Source organism: Felis catus, chromosome E3 (genome assembly GCF_018350175.1).
Source record: "Felis catus isolate Fca126 chromosome E3, F.catus_Fca126_mat1.0, whole genome shotgun sequence".
Lineage (NCBI taxonomy): Eukaryota > Metazoa > Chordata > Mammalia > Carnivora > Felidae > Felis > Felis catus.
The window spans coordinates 6,233,983-6,254,616 of record NC_058383.1 but is presented as its reverse complement, the minus strand read 5'-3'; the positions used below and the strand labels follow the sequence as shown (position 1 = coordinate 6,254,616).

General features: G+C 50.6%; 1 protein-coding gene across 14 annotated transcripts in view; it reads right to left on the bottom strand.

Moving 5' to 3' along the window:
• Positions 1-4,357: 4,357 nt before the first annotated feature.
• TRRAP (transformation/transcription domain associated protein) overlaps positions 4,358-20,634 on the bottom strand; it is a 113,308-nt gene continuing 97,031 nt past the window's right edge. For 11 of the 14 annotated variants that reach the window (XM_023246566.2, XM_023246564.2, XM_023246570.2 and 8 more), the window contains 8 exons: positions 20,325-20,524; positions 19,274-19,535; positions 15,643-15,868; positions 14,533-14,750; positions 11,904-12,088; positions 7,956-8,159; positions 7,675-7,869; positions 4,358-5,455 (listed from right to left, as the gene is read on the bottom strand). In XM_023246566.2, coding sequence (XP_023102334.1) covers positions 5,171-5,455; positions 7,675-7,869; positions 7,956-8,159; positions 11,904-12,088; positions 14,533-14,750; positions 15,643-15,868; positions 19,274-19,535; positions 20,325-20,524 — 1,775 coding nt within the window. In that variant the 3' untranslated portion in view covers positions 4,358-5,170. The remainder of the gene's footprint in view (positions 5,456-7,674; positions 7,870-7,955; positions 8,160-11,903; positions 12,089-14,532; positions 14,751-15,642; positions 15,869-19,273; positions 19,536-20,324; positions 20,525-20,634) is intronic. The other 3 variants (XM_023246571.2, XM_045048095.1, XM_023246575.2) reach the window with 1 other exon arrangement.

Sequence of the window (20,634 nt, the reverse complement as noted above, 5' to 3'; positions counted from 1 at the left end):
AATTATATTTGGTGTTATTTTAAGATTTTTCATCTTTTATGTATGCACGACGTAGGTTCACACGTTTTTTTTTTTTTAGACTTGTCATTCAATTTTGTAATTAAAAATAAGCTAAAGATAAGAACTATCTTACTACTATACAGAATCCTATATAATTATGACTTGTTTAGACTCATAGTTCCCAAACTCTTCTGTTTTATAGACCAGTAAAATATACTGACCATAATCAGTAGGCTGGTATATATTAAAATTTTTTTTAATGTTTATTTATTTTCGACAGAGAGAGAGAGAGAAAGACAGAGCATGAGCGGGGGAGGGGCAGAGTGAGAGGGAGACACAGAATCCGAAGCAGGCTCCAGGCTGTCAGCACAGAGCCCGACGTGGGGCTTGAACTCACAGACCTTGAGACCATGACCTGAGCCGAAATCAGACGCTCAACCGACTGAGCCACTCAGGCGCCCCTAGGCTGGCATATATTTATTAATTCTTTAGTTTGTCAGAGATGACATAAAAAATTAGTAACAATTATCTGTAACACTAGCATTTCATTTCATAAGGACATTTTAACAGCACAACTTTTCACGATAAAAGACTATGGTTGATTATCCATAAGAAACCTCAACTTTGATGCATTAATTTTTTTCACTTTTCTACTGATGGGCAAAAATTTCAGCACCAACTCATAGACGCTCATAAGCTAGTGTTTGTCACCCCCTGGTTTTCACCCTTTTCTCCCCTCCAGCCCCTGTTAGCTGGTTCATTCACCAGAGGGGCCCAAGTGTCCATCAAAATACTCGTTTCCCCTCCTAAAGTGCCCCCATCACCTTTGCAAGCTTATTCTCCCCCATCTAAACTAAAGCTACCTATCTTTTCAGACTTTTTACCATGTTTGTCTGACAACTAAAACGGTTTTCCCCCTAAAAAAATTTATGCCAACACCATCTTGGAAGAAATGTCTTTTCTTCCTGATAAAAACGCACAAAAAGACTGTTGGAACTAAAAAAGCGAATTCACTGAAGCTGTAGGATAAAAAGTCGACACCAAAAATCAGTTGTGTTTCTACAGGCGAACAATGAACAACCCGAAGAGAAAAGTAAGAAAACAATTCCATTTGTAGTAGCATCAAAATGAATAAAATAGGAATAAACTTAACCATGAAAACAAAACACTTATACACTCAAAACTATACAATTATAAACTGAAAGAAATTGAAGAAGACACAAAATAAATGGAAAGGCATTCAGGTTCATGGATTGGAAGACTTAATATTGCTAAGGTGTCTTTGCCATCCAGAAGGATCTACAGATTCAAAGCAACTCCTACAAAAATCCAGAAATAGAAACATCTACCCTAAAATTAATATGGAATCTCAGGGACCCCACAACTAGCCAAAACAACCTCAAAAAAGAACAATGTTGGAGGTCTCACACTTCCTGATTTCAAAACATATGACAAGGCTGTAGCAATAATCATAGTTTGGTGTTGACATACAGACATATATAGTGGGTACGCAGCTGACTCAGTGGGAAGATCGTGAGACTTTTGATCTCAAGTGTTTGAGCCCCATGTTGGGTGCAGAGATTATAATCAATAATCAATCAATCAATCCAGACATACAGACCAGTGGAATAGAACACAGAACCCATAAACAAGCCCCCTCTTATATGGTCAAATCAAGCATTCCATGGGGGAAAAGGCAGTCTTTCAACAAATGGCACTTGGAAAACTGGATATCCACATGCAAAAGAATGAGGTTGAACCCTCACGAACCCTTCATACCATATATAAAAATTAACTCACAATGGATCAGAGATTTACACGTAAGAATAAAACTGTAAGAGTCTTAGGAGAAACATAGGGGAAAAGGCAGCTTCGCGACATTAGGTTCGGCAATGATTCCTTGAACATGGCACCGAAGAGCACAGGCAACAAAAGAAAACCAGATAAATCAGGCTACATCAAAATTTAAAACTTCTGCATGAAGGGGCACTATCAACAGAATGAAAGGACGGCCCACAAAGTGGGCGAAAATAGTGAATCATCTATCTGATAAGAGGTTAGTATCCAGCGGCACCTGGGTGGTTCAGCCTAACTCTTGATTTCAGCTCAGGTCGTGATCTCATGGTTGTGGGACTGAGCCCCACATCAGGCTCTGTGCTGACCGTGCAGAGCCTGCTTGGCATTCGCTCTCTCCCTCTCTCTCTGCCCCTTCCTTACTCCCACGCTTTCTCTCAAAATAAATATAAAAAAAGGAGGGCAGTATCCAGAACATAGAAAGAACTCCTACAACTTAAAAAAAAGACCCAAACAACACAATTAAGAAATGGACAAAAGACGTGAAGAGACGTTTCTCCAAAGAAGATACACAAGTGGTCAGGAAGCCCGTGAAAAGATGCTCAGAGTCACTAGTCACAAAGGGAAATGCAAACCGAAGCCACAAAGGAGGTGGACGCCGCTCTACACTCCTAGGATGGTTATTACAACAAAGGAACAAGTGTCGACGAGGACGGGGAGAAACTGGAACCCGTGTATACACGCCAGTGGCAAGGGTTTAAAGTGGCGCGGCGGCTATGGAAAACTACACGGCAGTCGTTCAAAAAATTAAAAACAGAATTACCGTTTGGTCCAGCAACTCCGCTTCTGTGGGTAGTCCTGGAAGACCCAAATGCCGGGGGTCCCGCAGGTGTTTGCACACCGACGTTCACGGCAGCGTCATTCACAGTAACCAGAAGACAGGAGCAATCCAGGTGTCCGTAGACGGACGAACAAACAAAACACGGTATATCCACGCGACGCGATATCATCCAGCCTTAAAAAGGGAGTTCTTACACCTGCCACGACACAGAAGCACCTTGATGTATATGCTGAGGGAAGGAAGCCGGGCACGGGACAAATACCATGTGGTTCTACTTACAGGAAATTCCTAGACACAACCAGAGACAGAAAGTACAAGGGTGGGGGATGGGGGTCAGTGTTTAATGGGTGCAGAGTTTCAGTTTGGCAAGATGAAGGAAGTTCTGGAGACCGCCGGTGGTGGGGGTTACACGACAATGTGAATGTGCTTTATGTCCCCGAACTAGACACTCAGAAGTGGTTAAAATGGTGAATTTTATGTTTATTTTCCGATAATTAATAAGCGGCTAATAACAGCACTTACCTTCCAATAGTGCTTGGAGAACAAGGGGCACCCGCCACGTGTGGCCCCCACAAACAAGCCCGTGCTCTGGCCTCCCAACTCCAGGTCCCTGATCTTTCCAGCTGGAGCTCCGCTGAGGAACACCCTCCTGCCTGTTCGAGGGCTGGCTTTCCTAGAAACCAGGGGCAGCACGGAGGGCACGGTGTCGTGAGCCTGGCACAGAACCCGGGGCCCTCAGTACACCAACTTCCCTTCTCCGAACACCATCCACACACTTCTGCAGCCACCACACCCCCCGGCCGACTCTCCAAGGGCTACTCCCCACTCTGAGCTGGAAACCCGTCCTCTGAGGGCCACCCCCTCGGGGCTCACGGACCCATCTGCCTCTGAGGACAAACGCCCAGTATAACGGCCCCACCTGCGGCCACCCACACAAACCGGAGCCCCCACGATCGTCTACACTTCTTACGGCACACTGGTTTACATGCCTGGGACTGGACTTCGTGGTGAGACGGCACGAAATCAGCTGCAGGCTTCCCCTCTGTGCTCGCCTGGGGACAACGGGGCACAACGAGGAGTAAAAGAAAGGTGATGCCTGGGAAGGGCTTGGAGTTCTGGCCCTGGAAGGGGTCTTGCTGACCAGGCCCTGACTTGGGTGAAGCTGTCCTCACAGCAGACGAAGCGCTTCCCAATGGAGTGAGTCCTTAAAATTCAGAATCCTCATTTTACAATTAAAGCAGCAACTGCCGTCCCTCCCCAGTCCTGCTTCACCGTTTCTCATCCTCGGACCTGAGTTACACCGCGTGCTCAGGAACTGCCTCCCCCTCCATTCTGCACCGTCCACCCCCATCCCACAGGATGAAGGATGCACGGGGGAAGGACACCACGCTGGTGGGGCGGGGCCGCCTCCCCTCTGCGTACACAGGTCCCTTGGCAGCCGCCCTGAGGTGGGGAAACCAAGCCGAAACGGACCAGATTCCCAGACACGTCTCACACCGTCAGAGTCAGGACCAGCCTCATCGCCATCACAGAAGACGCTGAGCGTGGGTCCGGACCCCCAAGTTCCAAGCCAAGACCCCTCCCAGGCGTCACCTGTCTGTCCATCCCCAGGAAGCCACCCTGAAGCATGGCTGTGTTGGCCCAGGGGGCTCGGTCCCTGAGGGGCTGATGGACGCTCAGGCAGAGGAAACAAGCATTTCCATACATGTAAGAGCAGACACATCCTTTTATAAAATATTTATTCTAAAAAAAAAAAATCACACTGTACAAATTTAGATAGAACATTCTCAATGCTCATATTTATAAAAATGTGAACATGACAGACTGGAGTGAACGGACAAACTTTTCTTGCTGTTTCTTTTTAAATTAGGAAGGAAAAGGTTTTTTTTCCTGGTACAATGATAGTAAATGTCAAGAAGGCGTCCGAAGAGCCAGCCGATGAAAAGCCTCAGATTCACCTGCCGCCCCCGGGGCTCAGTTTTCTCCCGGCGGGATCTGAATCCCCCGCGTGAGGAACGGCGTCCCCGCAGGGTGACGAGGCCGTGCTGAGCCACATCCAATGCGCAAGGAGATCCCGGAGCCAGTTACGTACAGCATAAAAGTCTGTGCTTAGAGAAAAACCAGCTCGACTTGTTCATAATTTCCTGTTTCTCTAACAAAGTGGGTTTTCTGTACACTTGTTACAAAGGTCTGTACAAAAGCACAAGGCTCCTGTGAGGTGTCATTTCTGAGTTAAAAACGGACAATATAGAATTGTCTCCTACAGTTCCATCTGTACATTCACACGCAGGAAGGAGTACGATAAAAAAGGTTTCACAAAGAAATTCCAGACCGGAGAGTCCTGGTTCCTACAAGGGAATTTTAAAAGCCTAGACGTTTCCACTCTGCCGCCATAACAGGCAGCTCCTCTAGAACTCCATTTACCCGCGTTCGCACACGCGCTGTCGGGCCTCCGTGAACACGGCGGGTGAAGCAGAGAGGAGGCCCAGCAGCCGGCGGGCGTGCTTCCCATTCTGGGCGGCAGGGCGGGCGCGCTCACAGCCACGGGTGCCAGGCGGGGTCCATGCGGCACAGGTTGTCCAGGCTGTTTGCGGCGGCCACCAGGGTGTTCACTTTGCTCTCCCCGCCTTCGAACTGGGCCAAGTTGTGCAGGCGGGTCATGATGGCGGTGACGGCCTTCTGCACCAGGGAGACCAGCTGCTGGCTGTCCATGTTCTCGGGCTGGCCGGCGGCCGAGAGAGGAGAAGAGGTGTCCTCCTGCGTTTTTTTGTGCCAAGCAATGATCTCGTCCCGAAGCACGGTTTTCAGAATGCCATCCACCTGTGCCAAGAGAGAACGAGACAATCCTGGATTAACCAGGAGCGACCCAGAGGGGCAGCTCCCTAAGGAGGCGGAGCCCGAGCACAGTGAGCCGTCGCGGCCGGTCAGCCCCAGCACCCGGGCCGCGGCGTGTGCCTGACGGATGCGGGGGGCTGGCCCCCAGGGGTACAAACCACTTCCTCACTTGGAGCAGCGAGGGCCCAAAGGCACAGGGTTTGGTCTGGTCTTCTGCAAAGCTGGGGCACATGTGTCCAGGGGCACCTGCTGCTGTCACGCTGCTTCCTGGTGCCGAGCGTTTAAATGAGCACCTGCACACCTGACAGGGGCTTGGTTGGGCAGGCCCGTTCCCAGCACCGAAGCTTAGAGTGAACACCCCTGGCCCTTATGGGGCTCTGGTACTAACAGAGAAATGTTCAACATGCCCGGTGGTGACGGGCACTGTGCAGAAACAGCAGGTAAGGCGGGCTCAGAGGGGTTTGCAGGGGGTGGGGGCTGGTGACAAGATCACATTTGGGTGGAGACAGGAAGGAATCAAGTGGGTGTCACGGGACATGTGTTTCACGTCAAGGAGGGCCATCCCCGGGCCTCCGTGTGGCCATGGCACAGACTGAGGTTCTAGCCCCAGCTCCACCTTCTTGCCTGGGTGACCTTGATCGATTTACTTAGCCCACTGTGTCTCAATTTCCCTGTTTATATACTGGGCATAGTAAGAGAGCCTCCCAGATGTGTTTTTAAATTTTTTTTTTTTTTCAACGTTTATTTATTTTTGGGACAGAGAGAGACAGAGCATGAACGGGGGAGGGGCAGAGAGAGAGGGAGACACAGAATAGGAAACAGGCTCCAGGCTCTGAGCCACCATCAGCCCAGAGCCCGACGCGGGGCTCGAACTCCCGGACTGCGAGATCGTGACCTGGCTGAAGTCGGACGCTCAACTGACTGCGCCACCCAGGCGCCCCCCAGATGTGTTTTTAAAAGACACTCCTGTACAAAATGGTCTATGTTTTAGTGAACTTAAAAGCATCCTCTACATTTAGGCTGTTAAGAAATCTGGGTCCAGAGTTTGGAGAAGGGGGCCCGACTCCTCCTCATCTTGGCCAGCACCGTCTACACAAGGAACAATGCACGGTGCTACTCCACATTGTACCAGGCCCCTGAGATACGGGTAGTGCTTCCTTCGTTGTTCTCTTTTAAGGTTTTCAAAGTAAATGCCAGTGTAAGGACTGCCCCATGATGTTTCCAGAAGCATAACATTTCTAAGTGAGGACTTGCTGTTCCAAGCCTGACGCCCCGGCTAAGTGATGGTCACAGCACAGACCACTCACTCATGGAAGAGCCACAGGGCTGCTCTTCCCCCTGTTCGTACTCCTGTTCCAGAAAGCACTCCTCGCTAACAGACAGCGAGCACTGAAAGCACAAGATGTGTTTGATGTAAAAAGTCTGTCTTCACAGTTAAGCATTTAGCTGATCATCTTACAACTGTCCTGAGCAAATTTTCTGGAAAAGCAACTGGTATCTGCAGGCGTCTCTAGACACAAACTGCTCGTCTGTGGGAAAAAAGGTACAACCCGTCTCCTAAGCTAGAAGAAAAATAAGTTGCGTTCAGCCCCCAACCGTGAGGAGAGAATAACTGCGGTGAAGACGGGCTTGGAGTCAGTGGGAACCGGATTCGAATCCCAGTCTGTCCTCTGCCGGCGGCACGAGCTCTGAGCTGCCCACCTTGCCCGCCAGCTGGACAAGCGCTGGGAGAGTCTGAGGACAGGCCACCGAAGCAGCCGGGGCGGTGCTGGGCAGGGACGGCGCCGAGAGGAGGGCAGCGCCATCCCACACCCGCCTGCGGCCGGGGCGGCCGTCGCATGTCCTACCGCCACGACTGTCCTCTAGGACCCATAACCGCGGTGCCAGGAAGACGGCACCACCCTACAGACAGTATTTCTGCCCTTTTAGAGAAGAAAGATCTACATAAACACAAAACGGATACCAAATGGAATAAACGAAACCGGCAAGCAACAGTGATAGTTGGGAAAATGATCAGTAGAGGCTTCTGACTCCTTTTTGTAAGTGCTCCGAGACAGCAAAAACTTGAAACGCTTTTTCCAAAATGCAGAAGCTTTAACTGTGCAGCCGCAACACTCTCCCTCCGTACTGGCAGACCAGCAGCTGTGAGGCCGCGCACATACAAGTGACCCCAGCCGCGCGCCACACCGGCCACCGTGGCCTACCTTGAAGTTGGGCTGGGCGAAGCACCGGGCGACAGCGATCATGGAGGCTGTCAATGGGCCGGAGACGCCGATGGTGGTCAGAAACTCGGAAATGTTGGGGGTGAGGCGGAAAGGGACGGGACGGTTGGCATCTAAGTCGCCGGTCGCGTCGTTTATATCAAATCGGAAATAGGCCACGTTCAGTTTGCCGGTGTCCTAAACACCAGAAGGAGACACTTGTGGAACTGAAACCACACAGCGGAGAGGTGTGGGGAGAGGCGCCGTCTCCTCACACCCTTTACCTGAGCGATCTGTAACATCTCGGGGTTGAGTCTATTTAAATGCAAGACGAACTCTGCAAAGCCAATCAGGGCGAGCTGGATGGTGAACATCTTCCGGAACGTCCAGTAGTCCGTGGCGTTGGGGAACGTGTGCAGAGCCCACTCCTTGAGCATGCTGCGTGGTACCATGTTACTCTGAACCTCCTTGAGGATGTCTCGAAGGACCTGCAAGGACAGATCACCCCATGATACCTCCCTCCAATTCGCTCGTTTTTTTTTTCCCCAAAAGGAAAACTCTCCAATTGTAGGTTTGTACTTACTTGGCACCAACAGAATGAATTCTATTGAGAAATACATATGTGATGTTGTCTGACTAAATACCAGGATGTCAATTTCCCTCTAGGGCTCCACACCGTATGCTCAAACCAACACCACCGCCATCTGAATAAAAGCCTTAGGAGCATGATGCGTGATATCTGTCCTGCCAAGAATTTAGGCAAAATCTGAATACCGTAACCTGCTAACCAGAGAAAACGCTAGGCCGGTTAACAAAAAGAACAAATAGTTGGATGACAACAATTCACACCTTAGACTATTAAAGACGAAAGGTGTATAACTGAAGGAGCTAGTCTATCAAAGTAGAGCAGATGTTACACAACACTTTAAAGTGAATTCTGTGCTGGAGGACTCACAACACTATTTCAAACACCACTAATTCAGAGACAGTCTCAATAAAAAGTCTGCCGAGTTAATTCCGTTCCTGTTAGACCAAATGGTAAAGGCACAGGTCTGTTCTGGGCTAAGTCCTACCTATGGGCTCTGACTACCACTAAAATGCAGGCCCTAAGCAACCAAGAACCACAAACACCATCGAGAACATTAGCAAACATCAGAAACTTAATTCGAAGCAGGCTGTGGGCTCTGAGCTGTCAGCATAGAGCCTGACGCAGGGCTCAAACTCACAGACCGTGAGATCATGACCTGAGCCGAAGTCGGACGTTTAACCGACTGAGCCATCCAGGCGCCCCTGGAAAACTTTTTTAAATTCTGGAAATTAAAGGCTTATTACAAAAATCCGAGTAGCTTTTACTCAAGGGGAAAAAAAAGGCTGAATCTTGGTGACAGTGATCTTTGTGGCAGTTTAATTACACCATTCCCATCTACCCAGCTCCACAGTGGCTTTGCGACCATGACAGCTGTAGAAACCAGCAGCCAGGAGTGGGCAAAATGCGTTCAAAAACCTCATCTCCAGAGAAGTGCCACTATTTGACTTATCTGGCAGCTTCCTGTGGGTGGGGGGTGGGGTTAGGGGGAGGGGGAAGCCCCATTTATTGGGCTGATCTCTGATCGAACTTCGAGTTCAGCCGGTGAGGAGCACCCTATCCGACAGGCGTTTGCTGAAAGCAGTCAGTGACGACCACGTCACCCTGCAGATGCCCAAGGCAGCGATACCAGCTGCAGCACAGAAGATGATGGCAGACAAGGGGAAGAGTGAGGGAGTACGATGACCACAGGAGGCTTCGAAAAGCCTCGATATATTCTTGAGAATCTAGAAGGTCACTAGAAGGTCACGAAAAACCTCAGAAAGCCCAATGCTTCCACTTCTGGTTGACCTGGATCTGCACAAACAGGAAGTAGAAGCTAAGGGAGAACATAAACTACTTGGCCAAGTGGAAGGCATCCCCTGCCCCCCATAGAGGCCCTCAAAAAAGGTGGAAGGAAGACTTATTGGTTCAAAGCATTTAAGAAAATCTGTCAAATCATTAGCTAAATGAGCAGAGACTTCAATGGCTGCACATGGCAAAAACAGAGAATTTACAAATCAGTCCAGGAAAGTCACTAAGGAAACAACAACAATAACAAACCTTAGGGAAAAGGAGCTGATTTCTAGAGTTAACATATATTATTAAAAATGTCCAGTTTTCAACAAAAATGAGATAAATGAAGGCTCAGGAAAACATAGCCAATACACAGGAAATAAAGTGAAACCACTCGTATCAAGTCACTTGCATCCAGAACATACAAAGAATTCTCAGCATCAAAAACAAAAAAACAAATCATACAATTTAAAAATAAGCAGAGGGCTTTAATAAACATTTCTTCAAAGAAAATATGCAAACAGCCAATTAGCACACGAAAAGTTGCTCAACATCACTTGTTATCAACCAAAATGAATGAGAATGACTATAAGAAAAAGAGATAATAACTGTAGGCAAGAATGCAGGGAAAAAAGAACCCTCATACACTGCAATCACCTGGGAAAATAGTCTGGGAGTTCATGTAATAGACATAAAACTTACCACGTGACCAATCAATTCTACTCCTAGGTATGTATCGAAGAGAAATGAAAACATATGTCCATGTAAAAATACATACACAAAGGCTTACAGTCCTTAGCACTGGCCATAAGTCAAAAAGTATCAACAATCCAAAAGTCTACCAACTGATGAAGGGATCAATTACGTGTGATATAGTCATACAAGGGACTATTATTAAGCAATAGAAAGGAACAAACTACTGATACCGAAGCAGGGTTCAATTTCACAACTATGGGATCATGACCTGAGGTGCAATCAAAAGTCAGGTGCTTAACCAACTGAGCCACCCAGGCGCCCCTCAACTGTTTTAAAGACAGATTGTGGTCATGACTGCACAACTCTGTGAATATGCCGGAAACACTGAATTGAACATTTTAAAGGGTGAATTTTCTGGGGCGCCTGGGTGGCTCAGTCAGTTGAGTGTCTGACTTGATTTTGGCTCAGGTCGTGATCTCATGGTTCCTGGGATCAAGCCCTGGGTCTGGCTCTGTGCTGACAGCATAGAGCCTGCTTGGGATTCTCTGTCCTCCTCCCCTACTCACATGTGCTCTCTCGCTCTCTCTCAGAATAAACAATATCACACAGATAGTTTGTAAAACACATGGAACCTCATGTAAATATGTATTTGCAGATAGAGGTCATCAGTTTCCATAATGTCAAAGACAAATAAATGCAGTCTTAAGAATAGAATCCATTCATCTTGCACAAACACCTCAGTACTGTCCTCGGTCCACAGAGTGACCAGGCAGTCACCTGCACCCTGATGAAGCCCTGACTCCAATTCCCAAGGGAGGCCACGAGCTCTGTCCACAGACACCCATCAACAGACGGGTTCCACTCGTTTTGCCTGCACAAAGGTAGGAGGCTTGCAACAGAGCCCGAGGCCCGGACCGCCTCAGGCCCCGCCTGTACCCTGAGCACTGCCCAGGCGGGTGAGGCAAGCACCCTGTGGGCTCCATCTTCCTAGAAACAGTCTTCCAGGTCCCAGGCTAACTGAAGTGAGTCCCTGGGAGGATGGAAGCAAGAGCAGAGCTTCCAGCTTTGTGGCATCTCTCCTAAAAATCACGCGGCCCTCTCGGGAGCCACAGGAAGGACCACGGTGGCTTTGGGGGCGCAGGCCAAGACAGAGCTACCTTCTGGTGATGCACACAATCCCGCACAAAACCTCTTCACCCAGACCCCCACCTGCCCTGCTTTCTAGCAAGGGCAGGAATCTGCTGGTGGGGACGGCCCTCCACCCACCTGATGAGGCCAGAGCCGCATGGGACTCCTGCGGGAGGCACTGTGCTCCCACACCAGGCGACCAAAACAACCGGGCCTGACTCGTTTCAGGACTCGCCACTTTCCACGTTTTAAAAGCATACACAACACAGAGGCCGTGGTTCACCCCGGCCCCAGCCGCAAACCAGAGGAGCGTGAACGCGGACTGGATAAGCAGCCTCACGTCCCTCGGAGCAGGTCTGGCTGCCAGAGGAGTTTGCCGTCAAGTTATTCTGCAGCAAACGTCACCACATCAGGGGCCATGGTCGCCTAATTCTGACCACTCACGAGTCTAATGAGGGAGAAAGGTCCCTCTCAACCGGCCGCTACTCCTCTAAGCGCTCGTGCCGGGGGAGCTCCGCCACAGAGCGCAGCTGGCCCGATTCGGTACCTGGTGGCTGGCCTGGGTCCCGCGTGCCTGCACCGTGGCCAGTCTGTCATAGTAGCGGGAGATGGGGTTGTCGTGCTCGATGCCCTTCTTCGCACAGCGCTGCTTGTAGATCTCCACGAGGGAAAGAGAAGAGGGGTTGTCCTCCACGAGGCGCATCTGAGGGGACACCGCCACAACTCGAGGAACTGAGGAGAAAGGAGGAAATGACTGAGACGACGCCAGGGGGCAGCGCTCGACTCCACCTCCAGGGCCGTCTCGGGAGGAGATCACTCGGCCCTTCACGAGCAGAGGACGGGGGTTGGGGGAAAGCTGGAAGTCCCACGCTGCGTACCCACTCAGCACGTGGCACGGAGCCCAATCTGCTGGGCGACGGAGCCTGAGCCACCAGCCCCTTTTGCTTAAGACACAGATGAACGGAAATTCTTTAGAAAGCAATCTTTAAAAATCGGAGACTGCCAACCTCGTCCGCTCTTCAGAGGTCCTCCTCCATCGGCACCCTGTCAGGAGAAATCAATCCTCCCACTCACTCCGAGGTAGGAGTGTGATTTTGTCAGGCGGTCTTCCGGCGTCGGGGATGGCTGGGCCCCGTCTTCAGGAAATCAGGAAAACGATCCCTCACATCATTTTCTGTGCCTCAGATAAGTTTCCAGAACCAACCTGGTCATTCTGCCCAGTCACTCTGTGGAGCTGTATGGGCAGTGATGGGCACTCTTTATGAAGCAATTCACCCCACATGAGGATAACCCACGTCATGACCACACTCAAGCAGAAAGTGTTGGGTATGGCTGCCCTGGAGCCAGATTGTCCACACTCACATCCCGAGGGCTGTTTTCCCAGTGACATGACCTTGGGAATGGTCACTGGACTTGTATGAACTTCAGTTTCTTCATTTATAAATGGGACTACAATATGTACCCATGGGGTTGCTGGTAGATTAAATAACACTTTAAAGATATTAGATCAATGGGGCACCTGGGTGGCTCAGTGGGTTAAGTGTCCGACTTCAGCTCAGGTCATAATCTCACAGTTCCTGAGTTCAAGCCCCACATCAGGCTCTGCACTGACAGCTGGGAGCCTGGAGCCTGCGTTGAGTTCTGTGTCTCCCTTTATCTCTGCCCCTCTCCGGCTTGCGCGTTCTCTCTTTCAAAAACGAACAAATGTGTGCTCGCTTCGGCAGCACATATACTAAAAATGAACAAACGTTTAAAAAAAAAAGTTAAAAAAAGTTAGAAAAGATATTAGATCAAGGAAATATTATTAAAACTTTTTTTTTTTTTTTTAAAGCAAGCTCTATGCTCAACGTGGAGCTTGAACTCACAACCCTGTGATCGAGAGTCACATACTCTACTGACTCAGCTAGCCAGGTGCCCCTTAAGCCATTTTGTTGAAGATATTTTGTAGAAAGCTGAGTAATTTCCAGAAGATAGCAAACGAAGTGTGCCAGCACAGGGTCATGGCAGCAGCCGCACTGGTGCTGCGGGGGTGGGGAGGGAGTGGGAGCTATGACCCAGTATCTGCACCAGCCTGTCCCTAGGCCACAATAACCACTTGCGCCTGCCCTGAGTGTCAGCGTGGTACGTGTACACAAACACACCCTCCCCCTCCAAACACACACACACACACACACACATGCCTCTGACTTTTAACGAACATAGGTTTAATTTGGTCTAAGCTCAGTCAAACCACAGCTACTGGCTTGTTCCATGGTTTCAACCCATAAAGACATCCCACAGTGACTCGAGGGCATGTATTTGGACTGTCATTTGGTGCTGACCAAGAGGTTGTTTCTTTGGAAAAGACAAAGAATCATCTATTACCCACAGATGTAATCAACACTACAGATCACATCATGTGCATGTTAAAATGCATACAGTTTTCTGTATACTCTAGTTCCTCAATTGACTTATTTGGGGGATAGTGAACTTTAGGGTGAAAGATTTTAAGTCAAAACGGGTTGGATTCTTAGCCATCAGAAGAAAGTTCCCTATGGGACTGGCTAATATGCATTGCAGTAGGCTCCCAACCTCAGAGGTTAGATGCTAAAATGTTTGACCGTGGTTCTCTTCTCTAAGCGGGATCACAGGCATCTCATCTCTGCCCGTTACAGACAGAAAGGCTCACTCATGAACCACCCAGGACAACTACGTATGGAAAGGCCTTACTCGGAGGCTGCTGGTGGCCACCTGGCCACGATTTCTGTGGCGTTCACAGGCCTTGCTGACTTTCCCTTGCACCGCGTTTCACTCCACGAAGGCTCGCTCCAGCAGGGGCCGTGCAGTGCACTGTGAGTTCCAGGAGTCGTTTGAGGACCGCACTTAAACACACTCACAACACGCTGCTAACACGCCCACGACAGGCCCGGTGCCAGCGCACGTTTCCCCAGAGCACGGGTTCCGGGCGAGGGAAACCAGCAGCGCGCACAGGCAGGCACCCCCCTCTCCCAAACACTCATCAGAGCACCCGTCTTGCAGTGAGAAGGGAGCGGCTTCTTCACGGCACAGGGTCCTCATTCCAGAACCCTCCCTGCTTGGTGAGCTTCAGGGCATTCTCAGTTCCCCAGACGGCACGCGGGAAAATCCGCAAAGGCTAACGGGACCGGCTGTGTGCCCCCAAAGCGCACCTGTCATACCTGTGAAAAATAAGTGCCTCTTTGTGGTTTCCTTTCTCTTCTCCAAACAGGGGTTCAGCAGCCGGAGCAGCTGCAGGACGCGCTCCTCTCGCCGGGACTCCGTCAGGCAGGCGTCGTTCATGACGAGGTACGGGTAGATCTTGCCGTTGTGCCCACGGATGTACAGTCTCCTGGCTGCCGTGTTGTGCTTCTGCACAATTTCCACCCTGGGCATAAACCTGCCCAAACAAGCACACGATGAAACACCAACTCCCCTTCCTGAGGCTCGACTTCCAATCCTCTTTGAGAAGAAAAGGGAACTTTACAAAGACAGCACTCGGAATCGTCACAAAAAGACAGGACGCGCAGCTACAGAGGTCACTCTGGCCAGGTTTAAATGGCACGACGGGATTTTACGACGTGGGGGAGACATCTTGACACAGGGAAAATCAAAGGCGGAAGAGTAGATGACGCTGTCGTCGTAAAACAATCGGGCCCCGGGCTCCCGCTTCAGGAGCGCCAGCTGGGCAGCTGACTGGGCTCTGAGCACCCAGCCACAGAGCCGGGGGACAGGACGGCCTGGCACAGGGGCCACGGGGAGCAGCTGCCCCAGGAGCAGGCTGAGGATGGACACACCCTCGCCCTCACCTCCCTCCCGTGCGCCCTGGCTACGGACGGAAGACGAGGAGCAGGGTGGGCGGCCGGAAGAGGAGTCAGATTTGGAGGACTGGGAAATCCAAGTCCAGATGCACGAGAGAGCAGAGCTCCGGGTCTGATTACGACCATTTGTTACCACACCTTCTACGTTTAAAATAAGATACAGTATACACACTAATGAATTTTATAATTGCCCAATTCTGCTTTGACTACTAAGCTTTAAAAGTTTTACAGACCGATAACCTTCCTATCACGTCCAGTTCTGTGGAAATTAGAAAAGAGCCTTTCAGAAACAAAAGAAACACAAAGGGGACACAAGCAAGACATTTACCCCATCAGTTCGACCAGAACCCTCTACCGTGCTTGATGGCTCAGATCCGAGAACAATCTCTCGTTCTTCCCACTTCAGGGGCCAGAAGGAACCAGAAGGGCAGCCCCAGGTCTTCCCTGAGGCCAGTCGAGCGGCTCACTTACCTAGCAATCTTGATGTAATAATGTGTCGGCTTTGGCATCAGAAATTCCCCTGGAATTTCTACTTCAGCGGTCTGTGCTGAGAAATTGCTCAAAAACCGGCACTTTTCTTCTATGAGGAAGAACTTTGGAAGCTGCTTGGTTTTAGCCTCCAGGATTTTGATCCACTTTTTCAACTTAGAGATAAGATTATGTAGCTTCATGGATCCTGGAACGCTGAAGTCAAAATCTTCAAAATAAAATGTAATTAAAAACATTTTTAGTCATCTGGGGTGACCCGGAATTCACTACAAAATCACGCTCAAGAGCGTCCCAGAGAGGAAGCAGGAATGTTTTACTCTATACCTAACCTGGAGCAAAGCGTTTTTGCCTCTCCCACTCTTTAAAGTGTAAGCTGAAGACTGACCGAGTGATGGGGACCCTCAGGTGGGACCGGTCTCCCCCCAAGACTGGAGGAGGGAACACATGGAGCGCCGACAGGAAGCCTCAGCCCCAACGGTCACAGGTTCCTTTCAGGAAAGGATGCGGGGAGCACCCTGAGGGGCACGGGAACCCAGGGGGCCGGCAGCCCCCCCTGAGAGCAACCACCACAGTGAGGGGCCAAGGCAGTAATCCAATCCAGGCAAATGCTAGGTTATAAACCGGTTCATCAGAAGACATTTAGACAAGAAACTAAAGTGCCAAACACGGAAAGCATGCATTTTATATTTAAACAAACAAAAATCCCAGATGACTGTGTTCCTCAGATTTTACTGAGACTCAGTACTGAAAAGGCAGTTAAACTGAAAAGTCCGTCTTCAAAAAAGACCTCAACCCCGCACTGATGAGCGCCACTGGTGGGAGGGGCTCCACGTGACTCTCGCTCGCAGGAGCCCGAACATCAGGATAAGCCGCACCATTTCTGTGGGAAACGGACCCCGAGGGAGCCACCATCCTCGCGCCGACAGGACCGGGATCTGTGATATGGCAGGGTGACCTCTGCACTCAAGCTGAAGGGCTCTCCGGAGCCTCTTGCAAACGCTCTTCCGCAGAGTTAGGTCATGCGGGGTGAGCCTGGTGCAGTCCTGAGAGGCACGCCCAGCCCAGACCCCGGTCCCCTATCCAACCTGCCTCCCCTACCAGGGTGCTGCAGGCTGGACCGATGCAGGAAGGCGATCGGGGGTAACCGATGTGCCCGGTGAGGGCCCCATCGACACCTACACGGGCAGCCCAAAGGCACCAGAGGGGCTGCAGCCGTCCAAATGCAAACCCAGCCTCCGAACACCCAGAAGCACCGCAATCCACAGACCCCCCTGGCTCAGCCCTGTGGCCACGCCCACCTCCACCCTGAATCCGAACACCCGGCCACCGACCTGCTCTCCACCCCCCTTATTATGTGATTTCACAAACGCTTCGTAACAATCTCTCCGTAACAATCTCTCGGCAGGCATCCCTTTGAATTGGCTTTTCACACTCGGCATAACCCAAGGCTCGTCCAAATCACTCAATCAATGGCTAACTCCATTCTGTCAATCTTTTTTTTTTTTTAATTTTTTTTTTTCAACGTTTATTTATTTTTGGGACAGAAAGAGACAGAGCATGAACGAGGGAGGGGCAGAGAGAGAGGGAGACACAGAATCGGAAACAGGCTCCAGGCTCTGAGCAATCAGCCCAGAGCCTGACGCGGGGCTCGAACTCCCAGACCGCAAGATCGTGACCTGGCTGAAGTCGGACGCCCAACCGACTGCGCCACCCAGGCGCCCCTCCATTCTGTCAATCTTAAGCGAGCACGGATGCATCACACACTCCCCATTCTTATTCTCAGTTTGGTGCCACTGCAAACAAAATGGCTGTGACATTCACGGACGAGTTTATGCAGGGAAAGAAGTCTTCATTCTCTGGGATAAATCTGACCTGTTTTTTAGCTTTCTCCCACCTCCTCACTGGGTTAGGTAGCAGCCAGCACGTGTGATACTGGCCGAGGACGGGAGTGGGCAACTCTCGCTCCCTTGTGGGAACTAGAAGGTGGTGCTCGGACCCAGAGACGGCCCTTCCTGGGAACGGGTGACCAGAGGGGATGCAGAGCTCGGAGTGAAGTATCTGAAACGCCCATACTTGGAAGAGGGTCAGAGCCTCACGGCGGTCGTCTCTCACAGTTCAGTTTTTAAAATTTTTTTTGTATCGACACCCAAATGACTTGTCTCCCTCTGAATGTTCTGTTTCAGATGACATTTGATTTAACCAGCGGACATTTTAAGGTAAAGACATACTAAACAGGGGCACCTGGGTGTCTCAGTTGGTTAAGCATCCAATTCCTGATTTTGGCTCAGGTCATGATCTCACGGTTTGTGAGTTCGAGCCCCACATTGGGCTCTGTCTGCGCCGAGTGTGGAGCCTGCTTGGGATTCTCTCTCCCTCTCTCTTTTTGCCCCTCCCTCACTTGTGTTCTCTCTCTCTTTCAAAAATAAACTTAAAAAAAAAAAAAAAGACTTAATGTCCTATTTTTTAAGTAAAATACGACAGTCTCCACAAAATTCACCTCAGAGTTTTCCTTTTTCAGGAAAGACTGACAGCATGTCACGTGAACATCACAAGGAAAATAATCTAAGGTGACCAAAGTGCTTCAGGGTAAAAGATATGAAAAGCTCGTATTTTATCGCTCAAAGAGCATCTTCTTCAAGGTGTGGGATCAGCAGGGGAAGCCCCTCGACCTTAAGGCGAGTCCAGTGTTACCTTTAATGCCCAGCTCACAAAGCAGGGGAAGACACCCGGGGGCCCCGGGGTGCCTGGAATGATGGCAGGACACACCCTATCCTGGATGGATCAAAAGTCAGTCATGGCTGTAGCTGCAAAGCATCCTGTGTAATTAGTGGGACATATTTTCTTTTATGTGATTTCAACAGAGTCTACGCAGCGCAGGTTTCCAGCCGTGTTCTCTGTGACGTGAGTTGTTAAAAGATACTTTAGACGCACTGAGCCCCGGTGCTCCTCCGCCAGAGGGTGGGCAGGTTGGCAGGGTGGTGGCAGGACACAGGTGGCAAGATAGGCTGCGTGGGGGACACGGTCGGCCCCTGTGCACACGCGCTGTGGGAACCAGGGCCCCCGTCTGGCAGATGAAGACTGAGGCCCCGGGAGATCGGACCTGCTCGCCTTCGACCACACCAGGCTGGAGCCAAGGTTCATACTCCTGGGGCTCTCGGAAAAGGCCTGGACCCAAACCAGGGACAACTGATGATGATGCGACCTGGTCATTCTGCCACCTGAATCCACTATGAGTCTGAGCCCTACTTGTCACCTTGAGCCCACTGCCTCGCTTCACACTGTTCAATTTTCCTACAAAAACCAAGTGTGGGGGGGGGGGGGAGGGGAGGGCAGGTTTAGCCTGAAACCCTCCTCTTCCCTACACCCCCCATCCCTCAGGCGGAGCCTGGTTCCAAACCTTAACCCTTCACTTCAGAGAAGGACAGGCAACCACAGGCTGGCAAGAGTCACCGTGACCTTGTGACCTTGTGACCTGAGGCTACATTTTAAACAGAGTGCTGAAAGCTCACCCAGTAGAGTGCTCACGAAAACAAGGAACTAGCTGGCTGAGATGTTAAAGACAGACCAACAACAGCCAAGTGGAACTCTCCGTAGGTATAGGGAAGGGACTCACCGGTTGTGAACTGGCCCTTCAGCTTCTGGAAGACAGGGTCCTGGGCGGTGGCCTGTGCCCGCCGGGCCAGGGACTCAGAGGCCGCGCTGGAGAACATGGTCGAGACGTTGGACACGTTCTCTAGGCCCACTCCGAACGTGCTCACCAACTTCTTGACAAAGTTTAGAGTGTGGGGGGTAATTTTGGCATCCGACACCGCCCCGCTCTTCTCAAATGCAACAGAGTAACACTTCGCCAGGCCCTGCTGGAGCTGCCTGAGAACCTAGTGGAAAGAGACCCAAGACAATGCACAAAACAGAGCTCCCAGTTCAAGCGGCTAACCAACCACACGGCACCTGCTCGGCAGGTCCCACCGCCGCCTCCCGGCACACAGCATGTGTAAAATCAGCACAGAAGGGACAGAACGCCTGTGCACTCCGCGGTGTCAGCTGAGTTTTTAATGATGGGGACTAAGTGTCTTGAACATTAAAAAAAAAAAACAGAGAGAGAAAGAAAAAAACCCAAACCCAAACTCCACATTTTGGGTCACACACATACCCTTCTGTTGTCGGAAAACCCTTTCTATGCAGCTAGTTCTGAAGTTACTGCTGCGTGTCTGACACACACATAAGGTAACAGTAACAAGGGGGCCTCTGGGCCAACAAGATGAACATCTAGACAACAGGGCTCATCACTCTGTCATCAGCTTGCACTGCTAACACCACTAAGGAGAGGGCCTGGCTGTGGAAAAGCTCACTGGAGGACCAACTCCGCCTCTGCTACCTACACCTGCACCCGGCGCACACCCACCACCACCGCGGCCCGGGGAACTGCTGCTAAGTGATACTTAATTGAGCACAGTAATAAGCACGTCAAGGCCAGCGGAACTTTCTCAATTTCACCTCCTTCTCAAGTTTCCTGCTTCAAATATTCGGGGCTGCATTAGTGCGCAAACATTAACTATCTGCTTACTCTACTGTTCGATTCGACAACACAGACATAAATGAGCAGGCACCCAATCTGAAGGCGACACGGCCCAAAGCACACGGGACGATGGGTTCTCTGCACGTACCTCTTCGTGCCAGTTTTCTCTGAACCAGACCATCTGATCGACGATGCCTTCCAGGGAAGACAGAAGAGTTGGGTGCAGTTCTCGCTGCATGTGCATGATTCGGCTGCAGCGCCACATTGGTGCTGTTGCTCTTATGGGCCCTGGATCTGATGCAGAATGGGACTGGTTACCCACTGAACTTGGCTGCTGCTGTCCAGAATCTGAGAGCAACACACACAACGCCAATGTCAGCGCAAAACTGGCCCGATGCGAGAGCTCGGTGCTCTAGAGGACCCATCGGCCAAAGCAACGCTGTTCCTGCCGGCGTGTT